Genomic DNA, 14,852 nt, shown 5'->3' on the forward strand with positions numbered 1-14,852 from the left:
CCAGCACCACTGAGACATGCAGATCCACGCCTCATTCGGCCTATGCCACCAACCTTCTTACCTATCTTGCTCCTATCCTACCTGACGCGTCTCAGGCCTTCGTCCCTTCTCCTTTTTCAACACTCCTGCATCGTGTCGCAGCCATGATAAGCCCAGATCCAGACTCACCAGGAATACCGCCGTAGCCGGTAGCGTCGATGACAACGCGGGCACGCACCACATATTGATACTCTGTGACCGTCAACCCGCGCGTCTAGTGAACGCCATCTTCGACATAACTCTACGTTACGATGCACTCATTGATGCGACATCTGAAGGGAGAGAACGATGAGCCCGAACCTGAACAGCAAACATCTGACCCACCTGTTAAGAGAAGTCGAGTAACGATCAAACCTCCACCCAAAGATCCGAATATACCGAGGAAGCGACTCCAAATCAACAAAAAATGCCTCTATGAGCGCCGGCTACCTGGGAACGCGTACATCTCCGCCCATGTTAATCGACTTCAACACGGCTACTACAGGTCGAATGCGCTCCACGAACCCGACATCAACAATCTCTTCTTTGTTTCGGTGCACTTTGTCTTCCATCCCCATGACCCAGAGTCGCACCGTTTCAAAAGCGCCGAAATTGAAGTCACCGTTCATGGCGACGACGGTGACCCCAACACGCCCCGGAAGCCAGGCGCGTCGCATCCACGGATCCTGAAGCATGCACCAGAGCTGATGTTCGGATCTGTGTCGCCAGAGAATCTGCAGTGGAACTTCAGCTTATCAAGCTCCTTAGGCGTATCGCAGGCGCCCGTATCTGCTTCGCTGAACCCGAAAGCAGCTATGAAGAGCAGCTACAAAGTCTTCCACATGATGAGCATCCAAGGATCGGTGCGATCGAAGCGAAGCCCACACGGATCAGAATACGATGTCGAAGACGCCAAGGCCGTCTGGACACTCACGGAAAACATGCTCCAAAAATCAGGCTTGCCACGAGAATTCGACTTCGTCCTACTTGTGCAGAAGCCGGAAGATTGCGAGAATATATACATGTCAGTCGACCTGAACGCGGATGTCGGAGCCTGGTACGGCACATATCCCCAGTGGTACACGAATCTCTCCAAGTATATGCCGAATCAAGACTGTATGCTCAGCTTTGAGCATGACATTGGACAACGGTTCCTTCCGAGTAAGCCGAGACATGGTTTCAACTTCGCTAAACTAATGCATACCTTGGATGAATATGTCATGATGCCAGGAACTGTGTATCCAACACGCGTAAGTTTGCTTACTGAACGGTCTCACGGCCCAAGCTAACCATTTCAGGGTACGCGACAAGGCGAGATCAACAACCCGAATCTGATAGAGTATGAAGCAGCCAATGATGGGAAAGCCATCGAAGCTGCTTCGGCGTCACCCCAACCTAAGAAGCCTGCCACGCCTCCAAGCAAGAGCAAGTCGCCCCAGGGAGATTCAGATCGACAGCATCGCCATAGTTCGGTGCCAGAGAACGTGAACATCCGTGTTGTGCTGGAGCATCAGTATCCGCAAGGGGTTGACCCGCGACGCTTCTCGTACTCTCCTCTCAGCAACTTGGAGCCTGTGCGGTATCCGTCAATACGGCGGAGAAAGTCGCGGACGGGTTTGAAGGAATACGGTGCGAAGCAAGCTTTGCATGAAGTTGCCCAAGATGAATCAGAAGACAAAGGCGATAGATCGCGTGGTGCAGATAGACTTAGTGGAGCTACAGTAATGTGATCGGGAGCGTCTAACGGTGAAAGGCAGATCATGCCTATTACACTACATGCAAAGTTCCCGCGTGAGAGCCTAACCAGGCCAAAACTGCAGCGCTCCAATATAATTCAGGCAGACGACCGCCTTATCATTACTCGTGTGAGAACATGCAGTTCCCAAGACTCGGCTACTCGAGATCGCCACCATTAGCGTGATTTGTGATAGGTTCGTGAAATGACAGCACACCACCATCACTCAATCACGCACCACCCCTTTCGCACCGGGCAAGACTCTACACTTCTTATACGCAATGTCATCTCCACCTCCCTCCACCAGCTGAGGTAAGACTCATCTCTCCCACCGCGCAATGCCGGTCGTGAAGCTCGCAGGCAAACGCACCACGCCACCTGATTGGATCTTTCCAACATCCGCCCAACCTCCGATACGTCGCCCGCTAGGAGTTGAAACGAGATGACGGGTATTAGCCCGCATCGCTCGGGGCAGATCAAGTGGTGTACGATGCCTTCTCGCCATCGCGCGGCCATGTCCTGTGTTTCGTCGCTGCAGGTGTCTGCGAGGTTTGACTGGCCAGCGCAAAGACACGCTAGACAAGGGGCCGCCATGCCGGCAACCACCCACGAAGCTGCATCGCTCTTTCTACGTACGCAACGGTCCTGGTAGGTGTAATGAGGTAGGGCAGCAGAAAGGATGCGTGGGAATTGTGTGGTCTGCTGAGCGTGACGAATGCGATGCCCGGTGCCCCTCGGAGCTAAGGCTGGGGCTGAAGTTGGGCTGGCTTCTAGGGATGTTCTTTCCGTTCTGTTTATTTTTTGGCGGACGTCCCGTCATCGTTCCTTCCTACCGTGTGTAGGTACCCGGTGAGAGAACATCGTGCCTTATTCGTCTTCAGGGCTATCGTCTAGCGCTCTTTCCTCTTCTTCTCAACGGGATAGATTCTCGTGCCGCTCGTCTTTTCTGTATCGACTTCTAATCTTAACATCTCACCGTCTTTCGCTCCTGGTTCTTTGTCCCGCATCTTCGGTATCTCTGACGTTGCTTCGCACCGCCTTTACTACGATTATCAGCACGAAACGACGTGTGCGTTTACGAACACTCGGTTGTGACTGCACTCAGCCATTCCTCCGAAGGAAACCGCTCTTTCGGACATCAGCCCACTCCGGCACGGTTACAACGTCTGTATACGGCGATTTTGAGGTTTACCGGATACTCTGGGATCGCTACGAGTATAGCTCGCTGACTGGAACGAAAGCAACCGGACCGTATCCATACCCTCGAAGCCCATGGCGTGGGTCCCGCAATGCATTCGTTAAACTTCACCTCAAGTCCGATCCGAAGCGAAACAACGAACCAAGAGCCTGGAAAGCTACCCTACACATGAAACCAATGACGAAGTTGTAGTCAGGAATCAGATTGCAAACTCTCATTCACCACTGAGGAGAACGACAAACGGTTCTGCCGGGCAAGTCGAAGATGGCGGCATTTTACCCCCACTCGCAGTCACCGCGACTTTCTGAGCCGGCTTCACTGCGGATGCAAGCTGGCAATCCTATGACGCCCGTCCACTCCCCACACCACTCAGTTACCTCGTCTGCCTCCTCCCGGACTCCCGTCCACGTCCTCACCATCCACGAGTATCGCAAGCAGCAACACACGCCTACGCTATCGCGAACAGGTACACCGTCAGGCAAGACTCTTCGGAGGAAACCTGCGGCACTTGCCTTGAACGATATCGAACGCGCACCATCGGTATCGCATTCGACACGGTCAGACTCAGGTCCACCATTGCGTCCTCTTCACTTTTCGCAGTCGGCATACCAACTCAACTCGATTGCTCCGCCGCCCCAGCAACCAACACTGCTCGAACTATCGCTTCGGTCGCAGTCAGCTGAGCCTCGCGTGCAGACGGGCAGTATATCCAGCATATCCACTGGAAACTCGTCTAGCAAGGTACGTCAGTTCAAGTCAAGAAAAAGGTTGCCGAAACCGCCTGCCACTACAGGTCCTGTATTTGCTCTTCCGCTTGCAAACGTGAAATCTACGCAAGACCGCCAATCACCGCGTCCTGCTGTGTTGAGCTTCTCCACCGATCTTTCACACTCCAGCGGCGCGCAGACCACGCCCACACTCTCGACCTTCTCGCTATCCCGCTTCCCGCAGCCGCCCCACCGGATCGACCCGTCGCTCTCACCACCCCACGATGAAAGAGAGCCGAGGCGAATAGACGCACCTAGCTTCGCGACAACCGCGCCTGCGACGCCGCCCGCGACGCCCGCAATCATCCATTATCGCGGTGCTTCCTTTGACTTGGTTAACCCGCACGATTCGCTACTGCTTCACGACATTGTTACGCCCTCGCGCGACTTCGATTCTAGTGAATATCTTCTTCTACGTTCATCTGACGACGCATTTTCAGAGGTATGTATTACAACCCAACTCCGCTCTCAGCACAGCTGATCGCAACAGATGGCGCCCAAACGAGCCGTTTACGGCGATTTCCGCGCAGCGCATGCAGGTATTCTGCGACGTCCTGAAGATGAGCCAGAGCAGTCGCATATGGAGCTTCCGCTTGAACCGTCACCTGCTGCCCTCAGTCCCAACTCCTCGTCTTATACATCGCCTCCGTACAGCCCCGAATCAGTCAGTGCGCCCTCTCCGCTGACCATCAAGCCGCCTGCTCGCGAGTCGCGTTTCTCCCTCAAAGGATTGACTCGCACCTTGACGAAGAAGCTCACCAAGACTCCGTCGGCGTTACAGGGCGAGGAGTTGCAGGAGATGCGTAGCGAAAACGTGAGCAAGGCATCAATCAGCATGGAAGGAGAATTCCCGCGCCCTCTACACCAGACCTATATCACAACCCCCGAAACATCATACTTCCCGGTCGGACCAATGTCGCCAGCCACGCCCAGCAGCCCCCTGTCACCTGAAGGCTTTCATGCCTTTACACCGGCGTTCCCACAAGCCTTTTCTCCTGGACAGAACGAAGCGGAGGCATCGCGAGGTCAATCCGCTGGACTCTATCAGACGGATTCGCTAGCATCCATGCTGCCGGATGAGCACTCGACGGAGATCGGACGATTAGATGAGTCTCATCTACCTTACTCTACTGAAGGCGGTTTTTCGAAGCCCTACTACGACGATCTTGATTCGATCTACCCCAGTTCGTCCATCTACACCGCAGATGGTCATCGGAAGTCCATGTATCAGCAGGGACTCCAGAGCGACCGGAACAGCAGTGGCAACCCGTTCGCTCGGCTTAGTGGAATAAACGCAAGCGACTTTGCCAATGAGTACAATCCTAACAGCTCGTACGATTATGGCGACTCTAATCGAATGAGTCGGCAATTGTCACGTCCATTCGCGCAGGACATGTACCACCCTTCGGTCGAAGAACGTGATCCCAAGACAGACACCATCAGCAAACTCATCGATGAATATAGCCCGCATGATGCTGCAAATGCGCCCATGGCCACTCATTATGAAGGCAAAGGAAAGGGGGTTCAACAAACTGGTTCAGGTTCAAGGCGGCCTCCGATTACCCAGCACCCAGGTTCACCCCCTCGTGAAGCGGCTCCTCTTGCACCGGCCTTTGAGTACGATGAAGCACCTTTCGTTCCTCCACGTCTACCAATGTCTGGTATGTTCTCCGATGAATCACGCTACTCATACGGAGATACTCGAAATCTGCTCCGCATCTCGGAGTCAGATGTCTCGTTTCAGCCTGCTATGAAAGGCACTCTGGAGCCATCTTCATCGTACTCTCAACCAGAAGCCAGGACTCTCGAGCCTTCGTCTTCTTACTCTCAAGGGGACAACCCGCAGAGTCCGCATACGCCTAGAGAGGCTCTCGAACAGGCCGAGCAGATTTTCCAAGACACGGCCAACAAGCATCAGGATGACCGTAAGATCCCCGCGATGTGGGCTAGACGCAACTCGGCCAGCCTAATGCTAAGTAAATCAGCCACAAACAGGTCATCTGGTGTTCCCGAGGAGTTCGACACACCTCTTGGTGGCGGAGACGCAGCTATTACCGGAGATAAAGCGGATTGGGAGACGGTCGGCGGCAACAGTCGCGATTCGAAAGGCCACGAGTCTCTTCTTAGCAGTATTGCAGACTATAGCAGCAGTGAGGGTACCCGGAACAGTCTTGGCCTAAACTCGGATGGCTCCCTTCCTTCCTGGGCGAAGCTAGCTCAATCACCGGCTCGTTCGACCTACTACAACCACCCTAGTCCTTCACGCACTCAAAACCCTCAACTGTTCGGCTCGTCGCCACCACAGTTGAGAGCTCAAGCAAGTGTCCGTACCGCACCCGATACTTCATCTCCTCCCTTGGCCACTAGCCCTCCAGCGTCGCGGACAGCACCCTTGTTCCAGTTCGCTACTCAACCTGAGGACGTTCGGGGGCGCGGTGCCGTCGATCAGCCATATGCTTACGCTCCCTGGGCGGACCCATACGCCTTCAGTGACAAAGAGACGCAAGAACTGCTAGCTTCTGGCCCTAATGATAACATCATTATCGATGAGCAGCGCGCTTCGTCTGTGGGTCAGTCACAAGGACATTACCGGTGTAGAAGCGATGATAGTACTCTACCGACTTCAAGTACCGCTGATGAGAGCGTTTTCGACAACAGTCCTATTGGTCTCGAGCGCCAAAACACATTTGAGAAGCTCTCCTATGTTGGGCCTAAGGGCAACCTCACTGGTACTCCTCGCGGTACTGGCATGCATGAGACAGGTAGCAGTGTCGCAGATACTAGCAGTCCTGGTGTGAAGCTCAGCTCGAGCGTCGGTCGCCAGAGCGTTCGTTCAGACTACACCGGGTTCTACGCTTCGCCCTTCCCAGCTACAGGCAGCGTGACTCGCATCAGCCAGTCCCGACCAGTCTACAAGCCGAGTCCCGAGCATCGAACACCATCAGAAGCTAGTCTATTCTCACAGACGCCAGAACTGGAAACTGTTCAAGAGACCTCTCCAAACCCTGGTGCTCGCAAGCACCTCCGTAACTCTACCACGTTCCTGCGTCAACAACGCCGCACGAGCCGCTCTGCCGTACCCGGTCAGACGAAACTGCGGCAGATGTTCCTTGCGCCTGAAGCTGCTCGATCGACCATCTCGACTCAAGACACGCACATCACGCGCTTCGTGGCCCACAGTGATCGTCCCTCTACCAGCGACACTACCACGCCTCTTCGTCCCACACACCCTAGCCTAGACATCTACCCCGCGCCGGTCCGGACCAACATTGCCCACCAGCACTCACCTCACCTTCTCTGTGTGGAGCGGGAGCCCAACCCAGAAGATGAGGCACGCCGCCGCAAGCTATCATGGTGCATCCTCATGGCCTTCTGTCTCCTGCCGCCCTGCATCATCCTCTTCCGTTTCATAGGAGACAAGGTCATCGCCGAGCTTACCAAAGGCCATCTGGGCCACGTCACGCCACAGTCTAAGCGAACGGCGCTCATTGCTGGTATCGTCGTTAATGTTGGCCTTGTCACTGCAATCTTGGTTCCGGTCTTGGTCGCGCAGGCTCTGAAAGCTGCTTGATGGGCGTTCTTGGTGTGGTTGAAGAAAAACAGGTACGCAGTGCTGTTGTGATGATGTTGCGTGAGCTAACCTCCATGAAGAGAAGTGCTAGCAGTCTCGAACACACTCAAAAGTGCTATCAACGATATCTCGAACCGCAGACCTTGCAACGCGGTACGACATACGAAAAGTTTGCGAGCGATCTTCATCGCAAGTTCCAAGGAACACATTGGCCAGCAACGTCTTGGTTGCGGCGTCCATTCTCTTCTGAGTGTGAGTTTTTTTCGTTTGTTCTGTACTATCATGCGTTGCGTTGGCGTTGCTTTTGCATGATCTGGGAGTTCTTCAACTTTGAAGATGGCCGTTTGGCTCTTCTGGGCTCCTCATCGAGGGAAGGTCTTTTATCTGGGATGCATGATTGGCGATGGGCGAATATCCGGGCGTGCATGTGGGCTAGGATCGACATCTGGAGCTTGGTCATTATGGGGTCTACTGGTATCTCTTTTTCATGTGTCGCGGCTGGCTTTGTAATGAGGTTGGCTGCTGGACGGTGGGAGGTTTGGACATGGGATGGTGGTTTTGCGGTTTGATGGGTGATGGATGGATGGCGGACATGTTTGGTTCAGGTTCAAGAAGACATATGAATCATTTCATTCAATACCGGACAATTTGCTGTTGGTGTGCTACTCTCCGTGTTCTAACGCATATGAGACTGACCGGCCGATCGCCGTGATCATGCATCTTTACCGTTCTGCTGCGGAGGGAATGTCTTCCGTCTTGCCAATGGAACAAGCCCTATATCTGCTTCAGTATCTACTCTGCCTGGCGGTCCAAAGTCCGTCTGGTGTTCTCTGCCAGTGGACCATTGCTCAATGACACTCAATGGTCGCGACGGCGATGGCGAGGTGGTCTGTACACTAGTGTTGTCCGATGATGCCGAGGTAGCCATGCTCTGGTCACTTCGGTGTGACTCGGGTCGCACTTGAGTAAGCATGCTGAGCTGAGACTCTGGCCGAGCTCGATTACGGCTTATCTTTACTTCATCGCGGATAAAGGAGATTTGATCCATGATGCTTTTGCCCATCAGCAATAACCGAAAAGCGAGATAAAAGAAGAGGAATGACGAAGGCCACCCGCTACCCCAACTAAAGTTCCACATGATCCCAATGTATGCTAAGAAGCATGTCTCGCAGAAGCAGTAGAACAAAGTGTAACGACCCATTTTCCTTGCCGTATAGATGTTGTCGTTATTTTGGGCGGAGAGTCGAACTCGAATAAATTTAAGGTCTTCACGGAACTTCCGCATCCGATGGCTGAGACCTTTCGGCTCAGATACAGAGGTGCGAGATGGACCTTGGGCGTATTCGTCTTGGTCACTACCTTCGGTCGTGTTGCTTCTCTTAGTCGGACTCTCGGCTGTCACACTCGCCTGGGAAGACGAACAGGCTTCACAACTAACAATCTGCTCATCCGGAAGTTTCTGCTCTAAAGGCACAAACTCGCATTAGCGTATATTTTGCATCGTTCATATCGAATAGACTTACCATCGATGGCTTCAACAGCGGCTAGAAGCGTTAGCGCCAGCAGTACTATGGCTACAACCTGCCCGAAACCCAGGATGTGATGGCTATTCGCTGGCTTTAATCCCCCGTACCATACAGCGAGCACAACATTGCCAGTACCATATGTCATGCCCAGTACAATCTCCGGAAGGTTCGACAAGTATGACTCGTAATATCTGTCGAAGAAGAACCATATCGACATCTTCGTTTGTTCTGCAGTTGCAACCGGTGGATCGAGCTTGGCGTAATATTTAACATTGCCATTGTTGGCAATGGCTCTCGCGTCTTCCTTCGAGAGACCTTTGAGTTGGAGACATTCCGAGTAAAAGGAAAGAACCCACACACCTAGCGCGCTTCTTTTCGGTTCGAAATACAAGTTTGCGATCGCTAGTGTATGTTTGATAAGGACAAGTCCGAGGACGGCAGTTGAATCGACCAAATCGAATTGGATCGACTTGCCGAATTGCGACGCTTCGAAGAGACATTGAAGCACGTTTCCAACGTTTAAGGTAGTCTTGTGATTGACTTCGTCAAACTTACTTGATACTGTATTGATGATGAAGGAGAAGGCGAACATCACCAGAAAGCCAATGGTAAATACGACTCGGCAGTCTCGAACGAGCTTGCGTTTGAAGAGATGACTCTGCAGCACTCCTAGAGAGAGCGCGTGGGTGAAGGTCGCAAAGTACGCTAAGAAAGTGACGATTTTGAACTCGTAGAATGTGATGCGACATCGACTGGCAAGCCCTGCGATTAGGATCGCAACGCCGGTGATAAGTTGTTGATCGCTCAAGACTGTGACGAAACCGACGATGATTTGAGTCCGTTCTTTGTGCTTTGACGTAGGCTTGAAATGGAGATCGGCTTCTACAAAAGGACGACGCAGCTTCTTGAGTGCTCGCAGTGCATAGTGATCGGTGCGAGAAAGTATGTCGAGGGGCAAACACTCATTGTAGTAGCCCCAGATGATGACGGCAGAGAGCCCATAGGCGCAGAATAGGAAGGATATCAACACCTTCAAATGACGTTAGCGCGTAGCCCCAGAGGCCATTTATGATCCACTTACTCCAATTCCTGCAATGTCAGGGTCAATATCGATTTCAGTGTCACAGCCATCGATCGGCTTGTTAGCGTAACACTTGTCACAGTTGAGAGAACTTCCACAGCTACCCATGGTCGTTTGATCGTGCGATGGAAATCTGCCAGGCTGAGGCGAAAACAGCAGTCGTAGCAAGAAGCGGGATAAGTAACATATGAATAGCAGTGCACACGTGAGAGGGCTGATGTCAGCCGCCCGTATTCTGCATGTAATCCCGATACATCGATGGGTGTGGAAGAAGAACTGGCAATGGCGCAAGGCTGGGCTTTTGGTGGCGCCCTCAAAAACATTCAGCACATTCGACTTCCGGTGCAGCAAGGCTGAGTGTTGGTTCGAGCGCATCCTGACCCATGGACACGACTAGCAACAGCAGTAATCGCATGTCACATGCTATATGCTATGTAAAGCATGAACCATTCTGAAAGTAGATTTGATAGTGAGAACCAAGCTTGGAAAAGTTGTAAACATCTATCGAGGTGGTGGCGGTCTGCTTCGCGCATCACGGCTCAGCCTTGTCTCTTTTGAGTCGCTATGCATGAGCTGAGAAGCTGGGCGCATGTGCCTACGAAAACCGCTTAGAAGCTCGCTTAGGTGATGGTCAACGGTGGAGATCAGCTGTGCAGGCTGGGCTGAGATGTGTTGGAGGGTAGCAGTGGTGCTGCTGCTGCAGGTCGCTAATGTCAGCGGGCAACCCAATACCATAGTCACATCGTGTACATCATCGAGCGCCAAACATACGTGCGATGCAGAGCAACCAGATTTCTTGGACGACTGGCGATCAAGAACTCCCATCTTGCCTGTTAAACAGTGCATTCAAACCAAGGCTAGCTTCAGTGTCCTGCCTGCGAGGTCGTCCGAATGTCGGGCTCGTTTCTGTCGCAGTGGTGTGTCCATTATCGCGCTGGATGTCGAACATGTCCAGGGAAGGCAGTCGTGGTGGGATGTGCGATATGCTGTCTCCAGACGCGCTATGCGCCATCAGAGACACCTGCAAGGAAGTTCTCTTACTCTTGCGTGATTTGATCTCTTTCCATACGAATCGAGCCTGGTAAATTTGACGTCTCAACACGATGGACAGTTTTGATAGCGCCCATAGTGGAACGATGCCTAGCAGCATGTATACCTGGATGCCACCCATACTCCCTGCGAATATCATTACCACTGTAGACAATGCACAAATGACCAAGGATCGAATCGCGACTTTCCTGTCCGCCCTAGACGGGAGCGGATTCGCAACATGACCAGACCTGCTCAAGGCCTCACCTCGCACGCGGACGGATGGCTCGACCAGCGGCTCGGATGCGGTAAGGTTCGGAGATTGAGTGTTTGCGATATCGATCTGGTGCAAAGAGTCCTGCTTTGATAAGGAAAGGGATTTATCCAACACGTGTTGCTCTTGATTGCATCAGTAGAGTCATCGTGAGAGTAGAGACGAGGCTTACCATTTACGATTTCGATCAGAGCAAGCAATGGAAGAACAAGCAAACCGATTGCAACAACTTGACCAAAGCCAAGCATCCCTGCATCGCTCGATAGATGGTACTTGGCTCTTACAGCCGTATTAATCGTATTGGTCGTCCCAAAAACGAATTGGAAAGCCCACACGGGGATCTCAGACAGATACGCTTCATGATATTGCTCAAGGAAATACCAAAAAGATATCTTTCCCTTGCCATCCGATGGTTCGATTCTAGTATCATAGTCAAGACGGGCATCCGCGATGATGCTTGCCCACTCCATTTTGGAGAGGAGTGTCGACCGGCTCCAGAGGTACAAGGATATGCGATCCATTAAGGTAGTAGTGACATGACGTTGGTAAGCGACTTCCGGAGTAGCTAGTCGAGCTATGGCCGAGAGATGTTTTCCCCATAATATTGTCAATATAGGAATAACCCCCAGTAAGAGCCAGAAGTCATTCATAAGCGCGGGGTCCCATATCCACTGCTCCATCGCGCATTGGACTATTCTGAAGGTGTAGTTATAGGAGAGATGGTCCACGAGAAACGCAAACGTGAATAAAATCAGAAACACAAGCGTGAAAGCTACGCGACAATACCTGACCCATCTGTGGTGGGCTAGGTGATTTCGCAGTACGTCAAGTGACAAGCTGTGCGTCGTAGCTGAAAAATAAGCCGACGTGGTAACGATATGCCATTCAACCTGGGAAAGGACACATCGACTTGAAAGCGCAGCAATCAGTATCGCAAGTCCAGTTATGAGTTGCTGGTCGCTAAGCATCTTAATGAATCTGACAAGAACATGGCTGCGGCTTCGTTGTTTTGGCGTCTGTATGGATGTATTAATTTCCGCGCTATCGTGGCGCCCTTTCCGCCTGAATAGCCCCTTCAGTATTGTGATTGCATGCTGATCAGTAGACTGTAGCAGACACGAAGGCAGAGTCGAGGTCAGATACCCCCGGATCACCACCACGAAGACGGCCAAGGCGCTGAAGTAAAATGATACGGTAATCTGGTCTTGAATTAGCGCAATAAAACAATTGAAAATCCACTACTTACCCCAATACCTGCGATGTCTGCATTGACTATTGGTTGTAATGGGCACACTGCGTCGGACCCCTCGGAGTCCCAGCACGCAGTACAGTCGATGGCACTACCGCAATTGCCCATGTTTGTTGCTGTTGTTTGAATAAGCAATTGGATGGAGTAACTGGCTACTAGGTAGGCTTTGCAGAAGTGTCACAGCTGTCGCTCCGTATGTAGTGGTGATGATTCGCGAGGTCGAGTGATGGCAAAGAAGGATCTTTGAGGTCGCTGAGAACTGTGATAAGCAGGCATTAAACGCAGATGAAATGAGAAAGCGATGAATATGGTATGTTCGTTTCCGCGTCTTGTTGGAGGCAGCCTTGATGAAGATAACGAGATGTCCCGCGTCGGCACGCCTGACAAAGCAGGCGCGATGTCCATCGAACGCCGCCCAGACCGCCACAAAGCGTTGATTGGAGGACTCTGAGCCCCCAAACATACTCAAGGATGACTGCATCGGATGAAGGGCAGTCGTAGGGGGGCCAAAGGACGTTGGTTGCAACCACAAGTAACAGGCAGTCGTCGATTGGGGAAGGTGCTGCGCTACATGTTGTTGACAAATGGACGCTGCAGGAAGGCTGAGACAGGCTACGAGTGTCCGGCGATCTATCGAGGTCAGCAACACGAATCGCAAGGTGCGACGCATCTCAAAATATGCATATCCCCTGTATGTTGTGATTGTAAGGAAGTGTGAGTCTAGAGCGAGGAAACCGCCAGTGTGCCCAAGAGCTGCTTCCTCGTGGCTGAGTCATGCTACAAAGCTCATCCCGATTGCGCTAGTGCTGCGCGAGTCATTAACAGACCCAACCAGCCAGCTCCCCAAAGTCTACTGCGCAACTGGTACAATTCGTATGCCATCATTGTTGTTCATTCGTCTTTCATTCATCCAGCTCTGAAGCTGCTAACGGGGTATATACAACACTCTACTCCTTGCTCAAATCCGCAATCTGCAGCACCGCCTTACCAAAGTTCTTTCCCTCCAGCATACCAATGAATCCCTCAACCGCATTATCAATACCCTCGGTAACACTAATCTTCGCCTTGAAAGTGCCCTCAGACAACCACTTCTGCAGCTTCTCCTGGTGCTCCTTCGCATGCTTAGGACCCATGTTCTCGTCACCAACGATGAAACCACGGATGGTAAGGCGCTTGGCAACAACGTTCATGAGGTTGCGAATGGGGTACTGCTCGCCGGGCTTAGCGTTGTACTGGGAGATCATGCCGCAGGCGACGATGCGGCCGAAGTTGTTCATAGCGTTGATGGCGGCTTCGAGTTGCTCGCCGCCGACGTTTTCGTAGTAGATGTCGATGCCGTTGGGGGCGAGGCGGGCGAGGGCATCGGTGGGCTTCTCCGTCTTGTAGTTGAAGCCGGAGTCGAAGTTGAGCTCCTTGGTGATGAAGTCGAGCTTCTTGTCGTCGCCGACGGAGCCGATGACGGTGAGGCCCTCGTGCTTGGCGAGTTGGCCGACGAGCTGGCCGACGGCGCCTGAGGCGGCGGAGATGAAGATTGTCTCGCCCTTCTTGGGTTGGCCGATCTCGTAGAAGGAGGACCAGGCGGTTAGGCCGGGCATGCCGAGGGGACCGAGGAAGTACTTGGGGTCCAGGTTGTAGGGGTTCTTGAGCTCGATGCAGTTGGCGACGGCGTCCTTGTCGAGGATGGAGTACTCCTCAATGGGGCTGATGCCCATGGTGATGAGAGTTTGACCCTCCTTGAACTTGTCGCTGGCGGACTTGACGACCTTGAAGATGGAGCGGTTGGTGATGGGCTTGCCTAGCTCGAAGGGAGGGGAGTAGGACTTGACGTCGGGTGCACGCATGCGGCCACGCTGGTAGGGATCGAAGGAGGCGTAGAAGTTCTTGACGAGAAGAGCGCCCTCGGGGAGCTTCTGGTCGAGGTCGATGTCGCGGGCCTCAACAGCGAGGTCCTGGCCTGGCTTTGGCCATCCCTCTGGGACCTTCTTGAAGATGACGCCCTTGTTCTGAACCATGATGGTGTGTTTGTTGTGTGTAGAGTTGGGTGTTAGGAAGGAAGAAGCAGGGTATCTTGTGTTGATGTTGTAGAGTGGTTTAATAATTTGATGCTGAAGATTGAGACATGAGCACCTAGCTATATACCAACACCTCTAGCTGACAAACTGTGATTTCACCGCCGAGAGAAAGACCCTGATTGCATCATGGGTGGAGGGAGGGACCCGGAGGCGCCGTCCTAGCACGGCAAGCCCAGTCGTAACGTTGCATATCGGCCAGCGACCGGCAAAGAGGCGCAAAACGAATATTCGTCCGACTCTAGAAGCCACGACTTCGGCCAGGTGTCTCGACGCGGGGCACGAAACTTGTCGCAAATGCAGAATCTTCGAGACAACGTTGAACGACACGAAGC

General features: G+C 52.8%; 4 protein-coding genes across 4 annotated transcripts; 2 read left to right on the top strand and 2 right to left on the bottom strand.

Moving 5' to 3' along the window:
• Positions 1 to 290: 290 nt before the first annotated feature.
• J4E85_009106 (uncharacterized protein) lies at positions 291 to 1,748 on the top strand (the record flags this gene model as incomplete). Its single annotated transcript, XM_051473330.1, has 2 exons — positions 291 to 1,268; positions 1,317 to 1,748. The coding sequence occupies 2 exons, from the start codon at positions 291 to 293 to the stop codon at positions 1,746 to 1,748; spliced, it is 1,410 nt and encodes a 469-aa protein (XP_051322993.1).
• Positions 1,749 to 3,293: 1,545 nt separating this feature from the next.
• J4E85_009107 (uncharacterized protein) lies at positions 3,294 to 7,289 on the top strand (the record flags this gene model as incomplete). Its single annotated transcript, XM_051473331.1, has 2 exons — positions 3,294 to 3,692; positions 4,209 to 7,289. 2 exons carry the CDS (start codon positions 3,294 to 3,296, stop codon positions 7,287 to 7,289), a joined length of 3,480 nt encoding a protein of 1,159 aa, XP_051322994.1.
• A 1,433-nt stretch (positions 7,290 to 8,722) lies between these two features.
• J4E85_009108 (uncharacterized protein) lies at positions 8,723 to 10,004 on the bottom strand (the record flags this gene model as incomplete). Its single annotated transcript, XM_051473332.1, has 3 exons — positions 8,723 to 8,730; positions 8,813 to 9,845; positions 9,897 to 10,004. The coding sequence occupies 3 exons, from the start codon at positions 10,002 to 10,004 to the stop codon at positions 8,723 to 8,725; spliced, it is 1,149 nt and encodes a 382-aa protein (XP_051322995.1).
• A 3,391-nt stretch (positions 10,005 to 13,395) lies between these two features.
• Positions 13,396 to 14,460, bottom strand: J4E85_009109 (uncharacterized protein; the record flags this gene model as incomplete). The annotated part of the gene is made up of 1 exon (XM_051473333.1): positions 13,396 to 14,460. One exon carries the CDS (start codon positions 14,458 to 14,460, stop codon positions 13,396 to 13,398), a length of 1,065 nt encoding a protein of 354 aa, XP_051322996.1.
• Between the last annotated feature and the right edge of the window lie 392 nt (positions 14,461 to 14,852).

The sequence above is a fragment of the Alternaria conjuncta genome, assembly GCF_024043145.1.
Source record: "Alternaria conjuncta strain BMP 0040 chromosome Unknown scaffold_15, whole genome shotgun sequence".
Lineage (NCBI taxonomy): Eukaryota > Fungi > Ascomycota > Dothideomycetes > Pleosporales > Pleosporaceae > Alternaria > Alternaria conjuncta.